This window comes from Symphalangus syndactylus, chromosome 23, assembly GCF_028878055.3.
Source record: "Symphalangus syndactylus isolate Jambi chromosome 23, NHGRI_mSymSyn1-v2.1_pri, whole genome shotgun sequence".
Classification (NCBI taxonomy): domain Eukaryota; kingdom Metazoa; phylum Chordata; class Mammalia; order Primates; family Hylobatidae; genus Symphalangus; species Symphalangus syndactylus.
In genome coordinates this window covers 38259883-38276970 of record NC_072445.2, presented here as the reverse complement: position 1 = coordinate 38276970, position 17088 = coordinate 38259883, and the positions used below count along the sequence as shown (strand labels likewise).

At 55.0% G+C, this 17088-nt stretch overlaps 3 protein-coding genes across 13 annotated transcripts in view; 2 read left to right on the top strand and 1 right to left on the bottom strand.

Annotated features, from left to right (window-relative positions):
- Positions 1-321: 321 nt before the first annotated feature.
- Positions 322-6106, top strand: PHF1 (PHD finger protein 1). 5 transcript variants are annotated; one of them, XM_055262790.2, is made up of 15 exons: positions 322-892; positions 1909-2083; positions 2169-2250; positions 2359-2454; positions 2859-2959; positions 3076-3224; positions 3403-3498; positions 3708-3776; positions 3911-4034; positions 4145-4212; positions 4391-4495; positions 4622-4811; positions 4902-4996; positions 5257-5337; positions 5477-6106. In XM_055262790.2, exons 2-15 carry the CDS (start codon positions 1925-1927, stop codon positions 5763-5765), a joined length of 1704 nt encoding a protein of 567 aa, XP_055118765.2. In that variant the 5' UTR covers positions 322-892; positions 1909-1924; the 3' UTR covers positions 5766-6106. The 5 variants fall into 5 exon arrangements, with proteins under 5 accessions (XP_055118765.2, XP_055118767.1, XP_055118766.2 ...); XM_055262791.2 differs by having other exon boundaries at positions 358-892; positions 5260-5337; XM_063632348.1 differs by having other exon boundaries at positions 358-892; positions 4882-4996.
- Positions 6107-6220: 114 nt separating this feature from the next.
- Positions 6221-7967, bottom strand: CUTA (cutA divalent cation tolerance homolog). 4 transcript variants are annotated; one of them, XM_055262796.2, is made up of 6 exons: positions 7755-7967; positions 7148-7362; positions 6918-6977; positions 6763-6808; positions 6586-6635; positions 6221-6440 (listed from the first exon to the last, which is right to left on the bottom strand). In XM_055262796.2, the coding sequence occupies exons 1-6, from the start codon at positions 7851-7853 to the stop codon at positions 6314-6316; spliced, it is 597 nt and encodes a 198-aa protein (XP_055118771.1). In that variant the 5' UTR covers positions 7854-7967; the 3' UTR covers positions 6221-6313. The 4 variants fall into 4 exon arrangements, with proteins under 4 accessions (XP_055118771.1, XP_055118772.1, XP_055118773.1 ...); XM_055262797.2 differs by having other exon boundaries at positions 7627-7782; XM_055262798.1 differs by lacking the exon at positions 7755-7967 and adding an exon at positions 7627-7745 and having other exon boundaries at positions 7148-7484.
- SYNGAP1 (synaptic Ras GTPase activating protein 1) overlaps positions 7946-17088 on the top strand; it is a 35432-nt gene continuing 26289 nt past the window's right edge. Inside the window, exons 1-3 of one of the 4 annotated variants that reach the window (XM_063632343.1) lie at positions 7946-8050; positions 13169-13290; positions 15479-15584. In XM_063632343.1, coding sequence (XP_063488413.1) covers positions 13186-13290; positions 15479-15584 — 211 coding nt within the window. In that variant the 5' untranslated portion in view covers positions 7946-8050; positions 13169-13185. Of the gene's footprint in view, positions 8051-8933; positions 9994-11854; positions 11920-13168; positions 13291-15478; positions 15585-17088 lie in introns of those variants that run through there. The other 3 variants (XM_055262783.2, XM_055262780.2, XM_063632342.1) reach the window with 3 other exon arrangements.

Genomic DNA, 17088 nt, shown 5'->3' with positions numbered 1-17088 from the left:
CTTAGTCTTTGCGCCAGCCCTGGAAGCACGGGGCGGGACGTCCCCGGGAAGCGGCGCGCACGCCCGCCGACTCCCTCGCGCCAACCGCCGACGGCCGCCGCCCGGTGAAGGAGGGGCTCAGTCCTCCCAGGTGCCGCGCGCAGGAGGGGACACGCGTGCGCAAAAGGGCGGTGGGTGGGGCGCGACTCGCCACGGGGAGGGCGGGGCTGGGGCTAACGGCGAGTGGAAGGCGGGGCGCGCGAGGGAGGAGGGCGTGGTGGGGGCATCGAGAAGGGTGAATGGAGGGCGGGGCCGTGAACTGGGGCCGGGGGGGCGGGACTTGGAGTGACCATAGGGGGTGGGGCAGCTAACGGATGTGGCATGGGGCGGGGGACCAGGCCGGAGGCGGACTGCCGGGAGGGGGGATTCCCTCGTGGCCCAAGGGCGAGTCTCAGGTCGGAGGAAGGGGCTGAGGGGATTCCCTCTCCCACTGGGTCGGACTCTTCGCTCCCCAAGCCGCGGAGGGCCAGCCTCTTCCTCGGCGCCCTCCAGGCCTGTTGGAGGTGAGGGAGGTGGGGTGAGGTGGTGCCCGCCCCCCCCTCCGGCTCCTCCTTTCTCTCAGTCCTCCCCTCCCACCACCCTCCCCCCCAACCGGTCCGTCCCTCCCCTCCCTCTCTCCCTCCCCCCTCCTTCCCCCCCTCCCCCCGCCGCCTCCTCCTCCTGCCGCTGCCGCTGCTTTGGCTGCTGCGTCATACGCCCCAGAGCCGCCGGGACGGAGGGGCTGGGCCTGGGGACCCCCCGGCCTCCGCCTGCACGCCCCCCCACGCCCGGACGTGCCCTCTCCGCGCGGGGGACTCGCCTAGGTCTCCTACGTCTGCCCCTGCCCGGCTCCCGGCGGCCCCAGCTGTCACCGGTAAGGAGGCGGCAGGAGGCGCCGGTGGGGGGCAGGGAGCCGGGGGTCGGCGCGGGGCGCGGGCGGGAGAGCCTCGCCGCCTTGGCCTCGGGTCCGGGCCGACACAAGTCCCTTCTCGGACTTGCCGTCCTGGGGAGTAGAGACCGGGACTGGGACACGCCCCCCTCCCGGGGCACTCAGAGAAGTTGTCTAACCCGGGGGCAGGGAGCCCCGAATTTGAGGGTGACCTGACATAACCTGGCACCAGGATGATTGTTCTTAATGAGACACGCAGGCCTGGGGAGACAGCCGTTCCTGCTCTGGAAAACATCTCCAGAAAAGGTCCCAAAACACATCTTCTGGGCAACAGGACACCCTAATTATGATACCTCTAAACAGAGTAGCCTTTGCTCCTACAACCATAATTTCTCCTAAAATTTCAAGGCCAGTATATAATATCCCAGGAGAGCTCTGGAAGCTGGGAAACTAGCAACTAGGTTTGGGGTCGGGGGGAGGGCAGTTACCGAGAGGAGAGCCAGTCACTAGAGTTGGAAGAGGACTCAAGAAGCTGGTGATGGGTGCCCAGTGGTTTCCTATCCAGGTGTCTCAGGGATTTGGAGATGGGGGCACAGATACTTCATTCTTGACGGCAAAATAGGGAAAGAAAATGGGGAAGCTGGCCGGGCTGGGTGGCTCACGCCTGTAATCCCAGCACTTTGGGAAGCTGAGGTAGGTGGATCATGAGGTCAGGAGTTCGAGACCAGCTTGGCCAACATGGCCAACACCTCATCTCTACTAAAAATACAAAAATTAGCCAGGCGTGGTGGCATGCGCCTGTAATCCCATCTACTTGGGGGACTGAGGCAGGAGAATTGCCTGAACCCAGGAGGTGGAGGTTGCAGTGAGCCAAGATTGTGCCACTGCACTCCAGCCTAGGCAACAGAGTAAAACTCCATCTCAGAAAAAAAACAAAAAAATACATGGGGAAGCTTTCTCAGCATTCATAACCTTCTCCTCCCCATTTCTTTTCTTGCTAGGCCCCCCCAGGATGCAATGGCGCAGCCCCCCCGGCTGAGCCGCTCTGGTGCGTCCTCACTTTGGGACCCAGCTTCTCCTGCTCCCACCTCTGGCCCCAGGCCTCGGCTTTGGGAGGGTCAAGATGTGCTGGCCAGATGGACTGATGGGCTGCTATACTTGGGTACCATCAAAAAGGTAAGAGCTTCTACCTCTGACCTTCTTCCTAGTCCCCTTATCTAATTCTGGTCCCCATTTCATCCTCTTTGCTCACCCATTCCAGGTGGACAGTGCTAGGGAGGTGTGTCTGGTCCAGTTTGAAGATGATTCGCAGTTTCTGGTTCTATGGAAAGACATTAGCCCTGGTAAGACTCTAGAGACCTGAGATTGCACATCTCATGGAAAACAAACCTGGCTTAGAGGGGCAGAAAGAGACTTAAGGGCAGGCCCCGTGACACTGTGTTCTCTCACAGCTGCCCTCCCTGGGGAGGAACTCCTCTGTTGTGTCTGTCGCTCTGAGACTGTGGTCCCTGGGAACCGTCTGGTCAGCTGTGAGAAGTGTCGCCATGGTGAGATTGCAGGTCACCTGAATGGTCCAGCTTGCTCTTCCCTCCAGGATGGTCCCTATGTCACCTGTCCTGGCCTTAGTCCCCAAGCCACTGCTCTGGCCAGGCTGCTTAGCCCTATCTTAGTCCTCATCCCCTTTCAGCCCAGGGAGAAGCAGCAATGGAAAGGGGTGGTATAACCTTTGCAGGCAGAGGATAGTTTAAATGCATCCTTTTCTAACCATATGACCTTGGACAAGTCCCTTAACCTCTAGGAGCCTCAGTTCCCTGACTTGTAAAATAAGGGTAATGCACCCCTTCATCAAGACCATGGTCAAGGATTAAGTGAGATGGGTAAAGACTATTCCTGTCCCAATACGAAGCACACACAAGTATGCAATAAGTGGTCTACTATTATCACTCTTCAGCTTATCACCAGGACTGCCACGTTCCCAGGGCTCCAGCCCCTGGAGAGGGAGAGGGCACATCCTGGGTATGTCGCCAGTGTGTCTTTGCGATCGCCACCAAGGTAAAGGCACTTACTTCCCTGTTACCCTTCTTATGGGAGCCTCCCATCCACAGCCTCTCCCAAGCCTTTTCCTCTCCCCACCCCTCTGAAGCCACCCACCTGTCCTGTCTCTGCAGAGGGGAGGTGCCCTGAAGAAGGGCCCCTATGCCCGGGCCATGCTGGGTATGAAGCTGTCTCTGCCATATGGACTGAAGGGGCTGGACTGGGATGCTGGACATCTGAGCAACCGACAGCAGAGTTACTGTTACTGTGGTGGCCCTGGGGAGTGAGTAATGAGAGGGGAGCAGACTGTGGAATGAATGATGTGGTGGTGGAGCCCAGGAAATGAAGGAAAGAGAACAGGATGAGGGTAGCACTCAGGGGAACGGGAGGTAAGTTTAGGGTTCGGGGCAGTTATGGGGAAGGGGGTTTCTGGAGGCCAGAAGTCCTGTGTTCCCCCTCAGGTGGAACCTGAAAATGCTGCAGTGCCGGAGCTGCCTGCAGTGGTTCCATGAGGCCTGCACCCAGTGTCTGAGCAAGCCCCTCCTCTATGGGGACAGGTGAGACCAAGGCAGACTCTCTAGGAGCCAAGGATGCCCTCTTTCTTCGTGCTCCACCCTCAGTTCTCCCACACCCTTCTCCACTCCAGTCTCTTCCCAACCTCTGCAGCGTTACTTCACCTGTTCGCCCCATCCTTGCTTGTGAGTCTTCCAGGGGATGGCATAGTTTTCCTGTGTAAGTGTGTTTGTTCCCTCTTGCCCATGTCCAGGTTCTACGAATTTGAATGCTGTGTGTGTCGCGGGGGCCCTGAGAAAGTCCGGAGACTACAGCTTCGCTGGTAAGCTGGATTGGGCATGACCTCAGTGTAACTCCACACCCCCAGTATTTCACTCTATATGCCCCAACCTCCCACCTCAGGACTCCCCTGGCTCTTAAAATGCCTCTGTGGTCTTGAAAACTTTGTTTTTCCAGGGTGGATGTGGCCCATCTTGTCCTGTATCACCTCAGCGTTTGCTGTAAGAAGAAATACTTTGATTTTGATCGTGAGATCCTCCCCTTCACTTCTGAGAATTGGGACAGATTGCTCCTGGGGGAGGTAAGGGGTAGTGCAGTTTTGGGGGTTGGGATGGGACAGGGAGACGTAGTGGAAAGGGGAAGAGAAGAAATCACTGCTCCCCTGGCCCCATTTTTCTTCATTTCTCCCAGCTTTCAGACACCCCCAAAGGAGAACGTTCTTCCAAGCTCCTCTCTGCTCTCAACAGCCACAAGGACCGGTGAGTTGGAGGGAAGAGGAGGCAAGGATGAGGCTGGGAAAGAGATGGAAATTGGAAGCCTGGAAGGGGAGGGGCTTGCAACCCACCTAGAAGACTGACTGAAAAGGATTGAGGAATGGCGTAAGGAGGAATCTTTTTTTACAGCACTGACCCTATATAATTTCTCTTTTTGCCCCAGTTTCATTTCAGGGAGAGAGATTAAGAAGAGGAAATGTTTGTTTGGTCTCCATGCTCGGATGCCTCCCCCTGTGGAGCTCCCTACTGGAGATGGAGCACTCACCAGGTCACTGGTCCAGGGGGGATGGGGGAAATTCTCAGGGTGTTAGTCCTGGGGGGGTATATGTATAGAGATGGGGAGGTCTTGGGGGTGTCCGGGAGGGGGCTGGGGGGATAAGGAGGCCTCTTACAGCTTCCCTTCAGGGCAGGGCCCTGGGGGAGGGGTCTCACGTCCCCTGGGGAAGCGCCGGAGGCCGGAGCCAGAGCCCCTGAGGAGGAGGCAGAAGGGGAAAGTGGAGGAGCTGGGGCCACCTTCAGCAGTGCGCAATCAGCCCGAGCCCCGGGAGCAGAGGGAGCGGGCTCATCTGCAGAGGGCACTGCAGGTACCGGAGCAGGGGGAACCCTATGGAACAAATGGTGGGGTGTGGGAAGGAGTCAAGGATTATCTCTCAGTCCTTTGCCCCCTCTTCTAGGCCTCAGTGTCTCCACCATCCCCCAGCCCTAACCAGAGTTACCAGGGCAGCAGCGGCTACAACTTCCGGCCCACAGATGCCCGCTGCCTGCCCAGGTCAGTGCTCCTCTGCCCCTCCCCCACAAAATATGCTCCCAGTTATTCACATCTTCTGGACTTTATCACCCATAATTCTTTTCCCTCTCCCCTTTGGCTACCCACTTCTTGGCCTAGACCGACTTCTAGAACTAGTGTCTGGTAGCCAGTATTCTGGGGAAGGGAGTCCCTTGGGGGTAGTGTTTGAGCTCTGCACTTCCCAGGGGGAGAAGGTCCTGTTCCCCTGCTTCAGGTCCTGACTTTCCCCACTCCAACCCCAGCAGCCCCATCCGGATGTTTGCTTCCTTCCACCCTTCTGCCAGCACCGCAGGGACCTCTGGGGACGGTGAACCCCCAGACAGGTGAGATTCTATCTTCTATTACCAGTGATGCTCCTCTTCCCATCTATGTGCTCAAGGCTCTTAGTCTCTAACGCTGTTTCTCTGATTCAGTTGTGCTCTCCATTTCTGCCCATTTCTTACAATTGCCTTCTCTCCCTAGGTCACCCCTGGAACTTCACATTGGTTTCCCCACAGACATCCCTAAAAGTGCCCCCCACTCGATGACTGCCTCATCTTCCTCAGTCTCATCCCCATCCCCAGGTCTTCCTAGACGCTCAGCACCCACTTCTCCCCTGTGCCGTAGTTTGTCTCCTGGGACTGGGGGAGGAGTCCGAGGTGGGGTTGGTTACCTGTCCCGAGGGGACCCTGTCCGGGTCCTTGCTCGGAGAGTACGGCCTGATGGCTCTGTGCAGTACCTGGTTGAGTGGGGAGGAGGGGGCATCTTCTGAACAGCCTGCCTCTGCCCAGCTCCCCATTCACACACACCGGCACTTTCATACCCTGACCTCTGACCTCACCTACAGCTGGGATGTACCTGGAGAGATAGGGGGTAGTTCTCCCTACTGCCCAGGCTGGAATCCAAGAGGGGGGAGTAGGGAAGAGGCTCTCTTATCTACCCTCCTTCATGATTCCTGACCCCTCCCATCCTTCCCATTTCTTTTGATGTTATTTTGTTACAGCTTTTTAAATATTTTTTAAAATTATTTAACCCCTGGGGGCAGAGACTGAGGAGGGAGGATGATAAGGGATCCCGGACTCTGTATGATTGAAATAAAGAGAAATAAACAAATCTAGCAGCTCTGAGTCATTCTGAAAGATGTAGAGAATACAGGGACTAGAAGCACTTATATTCTCCCAACAAATTTGTATACATGACAAGGAAAAAACAGGCAAAAGGCAGAGAGACCCAAAGACAGGATTTATTGGGGGCCCAGTCATCACCTGGAAGTCAGAAGGCGTTGAAGTATCGAGGGGATCATGGCAGGAACAGGGCTCATCATGGCAGGACTGTGCTAGAGTCAGAAACTGACTCTGTGACCTGGCGCACCCACTGCAGGTACGGGAAGTTCCCCTGTTCCACGGGCAATGCAATTACCTCGGCCACTTCGTAAGGGTGCACAGAACTACAAGGATAGGTGGGTGGGGGGAAGGGGATTACTCAGAGATTTACCCAAAGGAACCCACTCCCTCACACGCAAGCCCTAGACTGCCCAGCAAGTCACACCCACGCAGTACACACCCTCACCCCATCCATCTCAAAGTTCTCACCGAACAAAATCTGTCAAAGCTGGGACCAAGGAACTTTGGGTTTTAATCATCTAAGGGACAAAGATAAACATGGTTGAATCAAGGAGTGGGATTGAGTTCAGTTTCTCAGAAGAGGGGTAAGGGCTAAAGGGGTCAGGGATTGGGGATATTTTGTTGGGTGGGGGAAGTGTTTCTCACCATCAGCACCTCACTGTCTTCCTCGATCTTCCCTTTCCACTCATAGCTGAAAGGTCAGAGGGGGAGAGTTGGGGGGGAGCAAAGAATTTCCCCCAGGAAAGAGGTTCCCAGTCAGCTCCCACAGTTAGGTTAACCCCCCAACTCCTATGACTCACATGGAGGTAATCTGAGGGATGAGGTTGACGCAGGCTGCTAGGCGCTTCTCCACCACGGCCCTGGAGTGAAGAGACAGTCCCATTCAGAGTACCCCATGACCCCAGTTTTTGTACTGGCAGCTCAGAGACAGGCTTCCAGAGCTGAAGAAAGGAAAAAGCAGCACTCTTCTGCCCCACCCCCAACTCTCCCTTCACGATCATCCTTTCTCGCTGCATATCGAGGTCCCTACCTGGCGATCTCCTTGGCGACCTTCTCGTTGGGGCAAGTGACAAAGGCTGCAGAGACCGAACCCGGAACGTAGCCGGAGCCGGAATCCGAGGCCAGCGAGGGCTGGGTCGGAGGGCTTCCAGAGGCCATGGTCAGCAAGACTCGGGGTAGCAACAAAAGGCGGGAGGCCACAGGCAGCAGCGCCGGCATCCAAACAAAAGACAGGAGCAGAGAGGCCTGAAAGCAGGAGGCCAATTCGATCTCTCCTCACAAACAGCCCAGGAAAATTACACCCGGGGAAGCCTTCGCTTAGATCCTCAGGCTCTGCCCTCCCTCTGATGCACTCCCGAAGAATGCTCCTGAAGGTGAGAGAGAAACTTGGAAAATAAAGCAAAGGCTCATTTCACTCACACCTCAGGGGGCCAACCTCTGGGATTTGGGGTGCAGGTAGCGGTCGAGGCTTCGAGGACCGGAAGGGGCGGGGCGGGGCCGGTCACTCACCACTCCGCCTAGCAGGACCGCGGGAGCCCGCCCTCCACTCATACGGCCTACGCTGGTAGAGGAGAGTTTATCTCAAAAGCCACACGTCACACGCAGAAACAACCCCAGGAAGAGCGGCCTCTTCTTACCTGGGTGGCAGCCACGTGATAAGAAAACAGCGCACACCATGTGACAGTAGAAGAGGGACCACCCGCGCCTCCAGAGCCAGCCAATCCTGGCCCTCTCATGGCGCGGTTTGCCCGCCTCCTGATGAGGGAGGAGCCGTGGGAGACTTGACCAATCGACCACCGGATCTGCAGACGTGCGCGGAAATGGCACGCCCGTTTCCGTGTGAACCTGAAACTACCACTTGCTGGCTGAGGAGAGCCGCTGCGGCGTTCCACTGTCACGTGAGGGGGCCGGTCCTCTCCGGCGGCGGCACTTGGTGAGTGACGCCAAGTGGCCAATCACAGGCCAGCCCCGCAGGCCACGTGAGGCGAGAGCTGGCTCCAAGAAAGGGGGGCCAGAGACCCCGCATAGTCGATGCGTCAGGCTGTGGAGTGGGGAATCATCCTTAAACCCCACAGTGTGCCTAGTGACCTCCCCTGCACTGTTTCCGAGGCCTTAAGGAGTGGGAGGGTCTGAGAAGGACCCTTCACCCCAACCTCAGGGTTAAGAGAGCGCCCCCTGCCCTTATAGTTGGGACAGAGATATGCCTGGGTTTGGGAATGAACAACGGTGATCTAGAAGCCCGCTGTCCCTGGGTAGCAGGGAGTGATTAGGCAGGCACGGGCATGGCAAGACAATAGCTAGGTGAGGAAAGAAGCATTTTAAGATAGAGCGAGACCCTGTAAATGGGGTAGAGGATGGTGAAAATGGGGCCTAGCCATCTTAATTGAAAACTCAAAGCTTGAGACAGACTGCTGAATCAGAGGGAAGGAGAACGAGGGCTGCAGGGTGGGGACAGTGGTGATGGTCCTTCTGTCCCCTCTTCCCTGCCTATTCCACTCCCCAGGATTGGTCCACCTCTCAGCCTTGGGTCTCCCTTCCCTAACCCATCCCCCGAGGAGCCAGGACCTGCCCTACATAACTTCCCTGGGGCCCAAGCACATCCTGTGACCCAAAAATGGAGAGAGGGGCCAATGAGAGGCAGAGAGGCGGGAGGAGGTGCAGAGAAAAAAGCTCTTGCTACTGCCCTCACCCAATATTTCCCCTCCCTTCAAGGTCTGAGGTCATTGGTCTGGTGGTGGGGATGCCTCGGAGTTTCCCAGGCTGACGTCAGGGTTATACCTCTCAGAGGTTCTAGGGCAGGGAATTGGGGAGGGGAGGTTCCCTAAGATCTCTGTCTTTGAGTTTGGAGTTTGTCTCTGAGACAGATTTCGGAGGGGTCTTTCAGTATTTGTGTGGAGATCTTTCTTAGGACCCAGTTTCCTTTTATGCTTTTGGTTTGGGGGTTTCTATGTTTCAGGGTGGTCGCACTCTGAGGTCTTTCGAAGTCTTCTTCATGAATTTTCGGTCTCTGAGTAGTCCATCTCCGGACCAGCTGATGTCTCTATCTCCCCTTAAGTCAGGAGTGTCTCTAAGTTATCAATCTCTGAGATCTGAGTCTGGGGTCTTTCTCTAGGTCTGAGTTCTCTAAGCTCTAATTCTACATCTGGCTCTTTCTGAATCTGGGCTTCATCTTTTTCTGAGTCTAGGTTCTCAGGTCCTGGTCCCTGAAATCATCATCTCAGGGTCTGGAGTCTAAGATGTCTGTAGGTATGGAGAACCCTTTTGAGACTGGATTTTCAGATTTTGATCTTGGGCTCCTCTCTCTGGGGGATCTGGGGTCGTTTTTTCCTCAAATCAGGAGTCTCTTTTCCTCTAGATTTTGGGCCTGTGTCTCAAATTAACCCACAGTGGGGGGTGGTGAAGTATCTTTCTCTGTGGGTCTAGGGTCTCTCTGTCTCAGGGTCTGGGGTCTGCATCTTTAAGACCTCTGTCTCTCTCTGGTGTGTTTTTGAGTCAGGGGTCTCTCTCTCTCACAATCTGGGCCTCCCCGAGTAGGGGTGGGGGCTGCAGAGTCTCTCCCTCCTCCTCCTCCTCCTGCTCTCTTCGCTCTCGCTCTCTCCCCCGCCCCCCCTCTCTCTCGGCTGCCGCTGCTGCCGTTGGCTCTTATTCTCCTCCTCCTCCTCCTCTCTCCTCCTCTCTGCTTCTCTCTGCTCCTCTCTCCTCCTCTCTCCTCCTCCTCCTCCTCCACCTCCTCCTCCTTCTCCCCCTCTTTCTCCCCCTCTTTCTCTCTTCTTTCTCCCCCGTCCCCCCGCCCCCTCCCCCCAGGCCTGATGAGCAGGTCTCGAGCCTCCATCCATCGGGGGAGCATCCCCGCGATGTCCTATGCCCCCTTCAGAGGTACGTGGTGGGGGGAGGGGGAGGGCCATATGGGGGGCAACAGGGGGAGGGGCAGGGGGCGGGGGAGAGTCGGGGCCAAGGGAAGGGAGCGGCTGAAATGGAGGGAGAGGGGAGGACCGGGAAGGCAGGGGTGGGAGCAACCGGGAAGGAAGGATTGGAGGCCAGAGGGATAGGGGTAGATAAGGGACGGAGGGGCCAGGAAATGGGCCTTGAAAGGGGGCTGAAGGGAAAATGATGAAGGGGAAAGAAAGCGCCAGAAAGGGGTGGGAAGGTGGAAGGATTGGGTTGGGGAAAAAGCTGCAGAAATAATTTGGGGGTGGGAGCTGAGTGATGAGGAAAACATCAAGGAAATAGAGGCACAGAGTCTTGGGAGAGGGGCTAGGAGGGAGAAATGAAAACATAGGGGTGAAAAGAGAAGCCAAGAAGATGTGGGGGGAGAATTTGGTGGGGGACTCAGAGTATGGTAAGGGGCGGAAAAAGACGAGGATGGAGGGAGAGAAGGGGCCAGATGGAGAGAGAGGGAGGCAGTGGGGGGCGGGGAGATGGAGGGTCCAGATGGAGGGAGGAGAGAAGAGAGAGGGAATGGTGGGGGAGGGGAGACCAGGGCAGGGGGAGGGCCAAATTATGTGTGCTTGGGGGGGTGGCAGTACAAGTAAGATTAAATGATGGGAGTAGGGGACAGGTTAGGATCCTGCCCCAGACTCTGACCCTCTTAAAGGCTCTTGACCAGTAAAATTTAACCTCTGGGGTCTTAATACTGTCTTCACTTCATCACTTTTACCCCCTTCCCCCACCCCTCCAATCCTTATTTCCATTCCCCCTCCCTTCTCTGCTGTCCATCACCTATATCTTTCCCCCCATATGGTGTCCGTTCCTTATATGAGTCCCCCTTCTGTCCTTCCCCTATATCAGTCCCCTCTCTGGTGTTCATTGCCTCTCTCTCTTTTCTATGTGGTCGCTCCCTTATATATCTATCGCTTCTCTACTAGTCCGTCTTGACCCCTTGTCATAGCCCCCGCATTAGGTCTGCCTCCTTTGCTCTGACACATGTCCAGTTGGGTCCTTCAGGTGTATTCCCTTGCCCCTAGGCATTTACCATCATTTCTGCCTCCTTTTCCATCTACTCCTATTATTTGTCTCCCAGACCATTCCTTGTCACTACAAGTCTGTGCCTACCCACTTTCCCTTAATACCTCAACTCTTATTATCATTTCTCTTTTCTTGTCTCCTCTACTTATTGGGGTGTTGGAGATTTGGGGTACAAAGACACAGGTTTTGATGGTTAGAACAAGGGATCCCCATCTCAGCCCTTGAGGGATTTCTCATCCTAGTAAAAATTTCCCCTTTCTCAGCCATGTTCCTCTGCCTCTTGCATCTGCCTCCCAGAATCATTCTTCACGAAGTCCAGACAGTATTTGTGTGTGTGTGTGTGTGTGTGTGTGTGTGTGTGTGTGTGTGTGTGTGTGTGTTTCTAGAGTTGTTCCTAAGTTCCCTGCTGCCAGGAGAAAGATGCCCTCTGAAGTCTAACCTGCCTCCCTTGGCTGCAGCCTGAACCAGCCCTTTCCCCAAATGCTTATGTGTATCAACAGATTTCTCCTCTGGGTATACCAAGTGTCTAAGTGCGGTGTGCATGTTGCCTGCAATGTCTGTAGTTTCAGAGGCTAGGTATTGGTGATCTCTGTATCTAGAGAACATTAGTTAGTCTCTGAGATGGGTTGAGATAGAGTTTCAAAGTATGTGGTTTCTAGATGGTGGACATTCTGAGGGTTCATCGCTCACTGTGATCTGGAGGTTGGGTAAATTTGAGAGACATATTTATAGACAGAAAAGGGCTGAATTTGCAAAACTCTGCTACTCAGTGCATTCTGTTGGAATGAAGCTCAAAGACCAGTTCTCCTGCAATATACTCATGGTTATCCCATAAAGGTGACAGAGTTTGATCTTTTTTCCATCTAAAATCTGATACCTTAAGCCTAATTTCTAGCTCTTTGCTGTCGCCAATGTGACATCTGTCTTACTTCAATAGGGCCTGTGTGGCATTGGGTTTAAAGGAGAGGCAGTTTGCAGGGAGAGCGGCATGGCAAGAACAACAGAGTCGGGGAAGGAGGACCCTGGGCTCATCTCAGCCATGGGTGACATTTGGTCTACTGTTCTCTCTTCTGAAAGTTTTGTTCCCATCTCCAGCTCTTGTCTTTGGGGGCCCCTCTATGTCACCAAGCCTGGATATTCCATTCTTTCCCCCTGACATCTTTCTTCCTCAAGCTCCTCACTGTGCCTTGGGGAGGCTCCTGACCTATGGAGTGGCTTCCATCCTGTCCATTGAGACTAGGTGGGGTGAGGTGGTGGGGGCAGTGTTGAATCTCTGGACACTGAATGGGGGAAGAGATAAATTTGGTCTCTACTCGTCCAAACAGGGGCATATTTCCCACTGTCTGCCCTGGCCCCTTCACAGCCAGATGCCAACAAAAGCCATCTTCTCCTTACCACAAGAACCAGAACTTTCCCTAAAGGATGAACAGGGTTGAACTAGGGGAGGAGGGCACAGAGGAGGGAAGAGTTGGGAGGGGAGGCCCTCTTATGTTTCTCACTGTGAACAGGTAAGCTCCCTGACCTCTTCTTTTCTAGATATTTAGCCCTCAGAATCTCATGATCCCAATGTTCCTACACACACACCCCATCCTTCTTTCTCACAGTCGTGTAGCTTTCCTCGTACTCTTTTATAGGGGGTGGTGCCACCTTCCAAGTCCTTGTCTTCTGCAGCTATTTGGATATCTTCCTCTACCCAGATATCTGACACCAACTTCTCTGTTTTTCTCCTGCCAATTTTGCGGCACCTCAACCTTATTTTCCTGAAGTAGATGGAGAGCTCCTTCATCTTTCTCTGCCCCCAAACGTGTACCTTCTCTGTCATATAATTCCCATCCCTGAACCTCTGCATTTCTTCCCCCAAGTCTCCAGAGCCTTCTGTGATGTGATCCTCTCCTCTTTTCCCCTATGTATAAATGCTTGTCTTGTGTTCCTTTAGAGTTGCCAGGTGCCTCACTTTCAACTGTGATCTCCTGAAGGCCGGTGGGGTTCCCTTCTCACTTTATGGACTCTCTTCTTTCCATTTTAGGCCTCTGCTTCCAAATGCATAGAACCTCCCTTACCGTTTCTGTGTGTCTCTGTCCTCCAGATGTACGGGGACCCTCTATGCACCGAACCCAATACGTTCATTCCCCATATGATCGTCCTGGTTGGAACCCTCGGTTCTGCATCATCTCGGGGAACCAGCTGCTCATGCTGGATGAGGATGAGGTGAGTGGGGTGAGAAGGCTGGGAAAACGCATGTGGGAGAATGGGGAGAGTCCTCATTAGTGAAGGGGAGAGAGACACAAAGAAGGCAGACAAAGAAGAAACATTCGCAAATGGCAGGAGGGTGGCCATTGAGACTTGGGTTGGAGTGTGACAAGAGGGGTAGTCATTCTCTCATCTTGGGCAGGGAGTCTTTGAGGGTTATGAGCTGTGTTGGGGAGGAGATGTGGTTCTGAAGATTTCGGGGGTGGGGAGGCTCCTGTTTTCACACTGTCCATATTGTAGGATAGGTTAGAATGGAGAAGGGGAACTGAAGGGTTTGGAGAAGGGGTGAAGACATGGAAGGCCCTCCCCACCAAAGCAATCCTCAGGACCCCTCTCTGCTTTGCCCACTGAGCAAGACTCCCAGTCCTTTCTCCATCAGGGGGCAGAGTGCAAGGAGAGAAATTGCAGGACCCAGAGAAGAGGCAGGGGATAGAGGAGGTTTTAGGTAGCTGGAGGATACTGGGAGAGAAGACTGAGGTCAGTGGATCTTGGCATGATGGGGGTGAAGACTGGGAGGGTGATTGAGATCAAGGTTTAGAGAGACACTGAGAGGGCTTCTGCAAGGGACTGGTTGGACATCAGGAAGGAATATAAGGGAGGGGAACTGGGAGTATGTGGAGTTATCTAAAGGAGTACGAGTGGAGTAGGGGCAGGGACTAGCCCGAGTAAAGGAGATGAAATGGACAGAGGTCTCTTATGGGAGGTGGTGGCCAGGTATGGAGATCTGAGAGCCAGGGGAGTGTGGGTTGATTTGGGAGCTGGGTCAGCAGGAGTGTCCATTGGAGGAAATGGAGGATGAAAACTGGAAGGGTGCCCCACAAGTGTGAGTCAGGGAATGGGGGTGATTTGGGGGACAAGCTTTAAAAAATGGTAGGGTAGCCTGGAAAACCAAACGTGGTGAGAGATGGGCCCTCAAAGTTATTGAGAATGGTGTGATGAGGATTGGTTAGAATTCGAGTGAGGGCTAACTAGAGTGTCAAGGGACCTGTGGGGGCAGGTGAGAGTGTGGAGAGATGGCTGGGTAGACAGCTTCCAGGCCACAGAGTAAAGTAGAGGTGTTAAGGAGAGGATATGGTGACTTCGAAAGGAGAGGTGGCTTGGGGAGTCTAAGTTTTGGACACCATTGGGAGACATTTGAGTGACTGTGGTCAAACCCCTATATCAAGGTTTGGAGTCTGCAGGACAAATGGGGGAAACTGGAACCAAGAGTGGGGACTGTTATAGGGATGAAGAGGGAAGACAATGGATTGGGGTAATGAAGGAATGACAGAGATAGGGACAGATTGAAGGGAGCAGTGGCCAGCAAGCTGAGGGGCAATAGGAATGGCCAGTCTGGAGTAGGAAGGGCATGTGTGTGGGAGGGGGAGTAGATGGAATTGGGAAAATGAGCAGCCTGAACAGACGCAGGGAGTTGTAATTGGATGGGTGGTGGAACTGGGGCTGGGGGATAGTGAGGGGTCTGTTCCTGTGGCTCTTGGTAGAGGTGGAGGAGACTGCAAGGGTGAAGGTGTATGGAGGTAGACAGGGGGAGTAGGGTGTGAAGCTTAGGGAAAGGTGATGGCTGAGGGGAAGAAGGGAAGTGAGAGATGCTGGGTCGGGTGATGGAAGGAGATGAAAGGTGGGGGAAGGTGACCAGGCCCTCTGGGGGGAGGGGAGGTTGGGTCCCAGTCTGGCCGCAAGCCGGGCCGTGGGAGGGAGACAAGCTGTGGATCCTGATTATAAATGCAGCTTCTGCTACCCCCGTGACAGGCTCGGAGGGAGAGAAGGGGGTAAGGGAGGTGGGAGGTTGGGAGGAAAGCAGGGAGAATGGAGGAACTGAAGGTCAAGGGAAAACTGGATTCAGAAAGTAGCTAACTTCTGAGGAGTTGCCCAAGAGCTGAGTAGGGTTTGGGAGAGTTCTCGGGAAGGTGTTTCAAGACAAATGGAGGGAGAAAAGAGGGTGGGATGGCAAAGAATGAGAGAGAGAGAGACTGGGGGAGAGAAGGGAGAGATCCAGTCACCAAGTGTGGAGGGGCCAGGGCAGAAAAAGTGGGCAGGCTTAGGGGGAAAGGGAGGCCCGCCCTTCCTGGGAGGGGGCGGAGCGGGGAAGAGGGAGGGGAGGGGCGGCGTGGGCCACGGAGGTCTGACACACCCCCACCTCCCCTAGATACACCCCCTACTGATCCGGGACCGGAGGAGCGAGTCCAGTCGCAACAAACTGCTGAGACGCACAGTCTCCGTGCCGGTGGAGGGGCGGCCCCACGGCGAGCATGGTACGGCGGCCGAGCAGGCTCTTATGCCCCTGACAGGCGCGGGGAGAGGGCTGAAGGTGGACCGGACTGGCGGGGCGGGGGCGCTGGGGAGCGGCGGGAGCTGGCCGGGGGCGGGAGAAGGCGGAGACAAAGTCTCGCTTCCCGAGGGGAGAAGGCGCCCTCCTCTGGAAGGTGGAGCGGGACAGGGGCTGTGGGTGAGAGGCCCCTGTGGGTCCTCGCTCGGCTTCGCTCCCTTTCTCCTCTCCAGCAGTGAAGTTTAACTATTTTCCTGGTGCTTGTAAAAATAGTCTCCTTAGATCTTTAGCTTCCAGTCCGTGTGTTCCTGCCCCTGCCCCTCCCAGCCCCTGGTCTGGGATCTTGGAAAGAATGACCTAGTTCCTGCCCTCCCCCCAGACCTCTGCCCCACCCCTATGCTCCTGATTCTTCTTCCGGACCTTCAGTCCTTGAGGTATCCTTCTTTTCTTGCCCCCTTTTTTTCTCCTCTCATCAGCTGCTTCTATTTTCTGCAATTGTATCACCCCCTTTCTCTTTCCTCCCTGATTTCTCTTATTTTCTGTACCCCTCTTGATTACCCCGTCCCTCCCCTCTGCTCCCGGCGAAAGTCCATCAGACTCCCATCTCATCTCCTTTCTGTCTGTAGAGCTATCTGCGCGGTCTGTCTCTCCAACTCTCTCCCTCTCTCCATCTGTCTCTTCCCCTCCCTCCCCCTTTCTGCCCCCCCAACCCCCTCTTTAGTCATTTAAAAAAAGATTTTTGTCTTCCTGAGAAGTTCGCTTAAAAGGTTTCCATGGGAACAGTGAGGGGAGATGAAGGCAGAGAACAGAGATCTGCAGCCAAGGTGCAGAGAGACGCCCTCAGCCCCCGGAAACCCCCTCGTCACTGCCCCCTTCCACTGCATTTCCCTTCCCGGACCCAGCGATCCAGGTTCCCCATTCCTCCAACCCCCAGGTGACCCCTTTTTCCCACCAGCTCCCCCTCCCCTCAGGAATTCAAGCTACCAGTTTCTCTCCCTTAGAGAGCCAGTGACCTGTCCCCATCCTTTGGCTCCTTCCAGCCTTCTGATAGGTCCAGGCCCTACTAGCCTTGTGGGCCGGTTTGGGGACCTTGGGTGGATGGGTGGGTGGGTGGTCAGCGATGTGTCATTGTCATGGAAATCCCATACCATCGGGGTGTGTGGGTAGCACATCTCTGTGAGGCAAAGTCAGGTGGTGGTGGAGTGTATACAGAGAATGTGTGTGATGTCTGTCGCATCTGTGTGTATATGTATATGTGTGTATGTCATGTTCATGTCTGGGGAAGATGTGTGTGTTTGTGTGCATGTGTGTATACCTGCGTTTCCAGGCCAGAATGGTCACATGCTCACAGAGCATGTTTATCATGTGTCCCGTGGTTGGCAGATCTGCCCACTTATTCCCCATCTTTCTCCTTATCCTGAGTCCTCAGGGTCTAGGGGTCTCTGGCGGGGGTCTCCCGTGTGTTTTGGGTGGGGACACCATGTGTGTTT

What these genes read in the sequence shown, in the direction of transcription:
- PHF1 (XM_055262790.2), top strand. Translation starts at nt 1,925, where the DNA reads ATGGCGCAGCCCCCCCGGCTGAGCCGCTCTGGTGCGTCCTCACTTTGG. An exon ending in ACTTGGGTACCATCAAAAAG is followed by an intron (nt 2,084 to 2,168) that starts GTAAGAGCTTCT and finishes CACCCATTCCAG; the next exon opens with GTGGACAGTGCTAGGGAGGT. An exon ending in GACGGTGAACCCCCAGACAG is followed by an intron (nt 5,338 to 5,476) that starts GTGAGATTCTAT and finishes TTCTCTCCCTAG; the next exon opens with GTCACCCCTGGAACTTCACA.
- CUTA (XM_055262796.2), bottom strand. Translation starts at nt 7,853, where the DNA reads ATGAGAGGGCCAGGATTGGCTGGCTCTGGAGGCGCGGGTGGTCCCTCT. An exon ending in GTCGCCAAGGAGATCGCCAG is followed by an intron (nt 6,978 to 7,147) that starts GTAGGGACCTCG and finishes TCTTCACTCCAG; the next exon opens with GGCCGTGGTGGAGAAGCGCC. An exon ending in AAGACAGTGAGGTGCTGATG is followed by an intron (nt 6,636 to 6,762) that starts GTGAGAAACACT and finishes TTTGTCCCTTAG; the next exon opens with ATGATTAAAACCCAAAGTTC.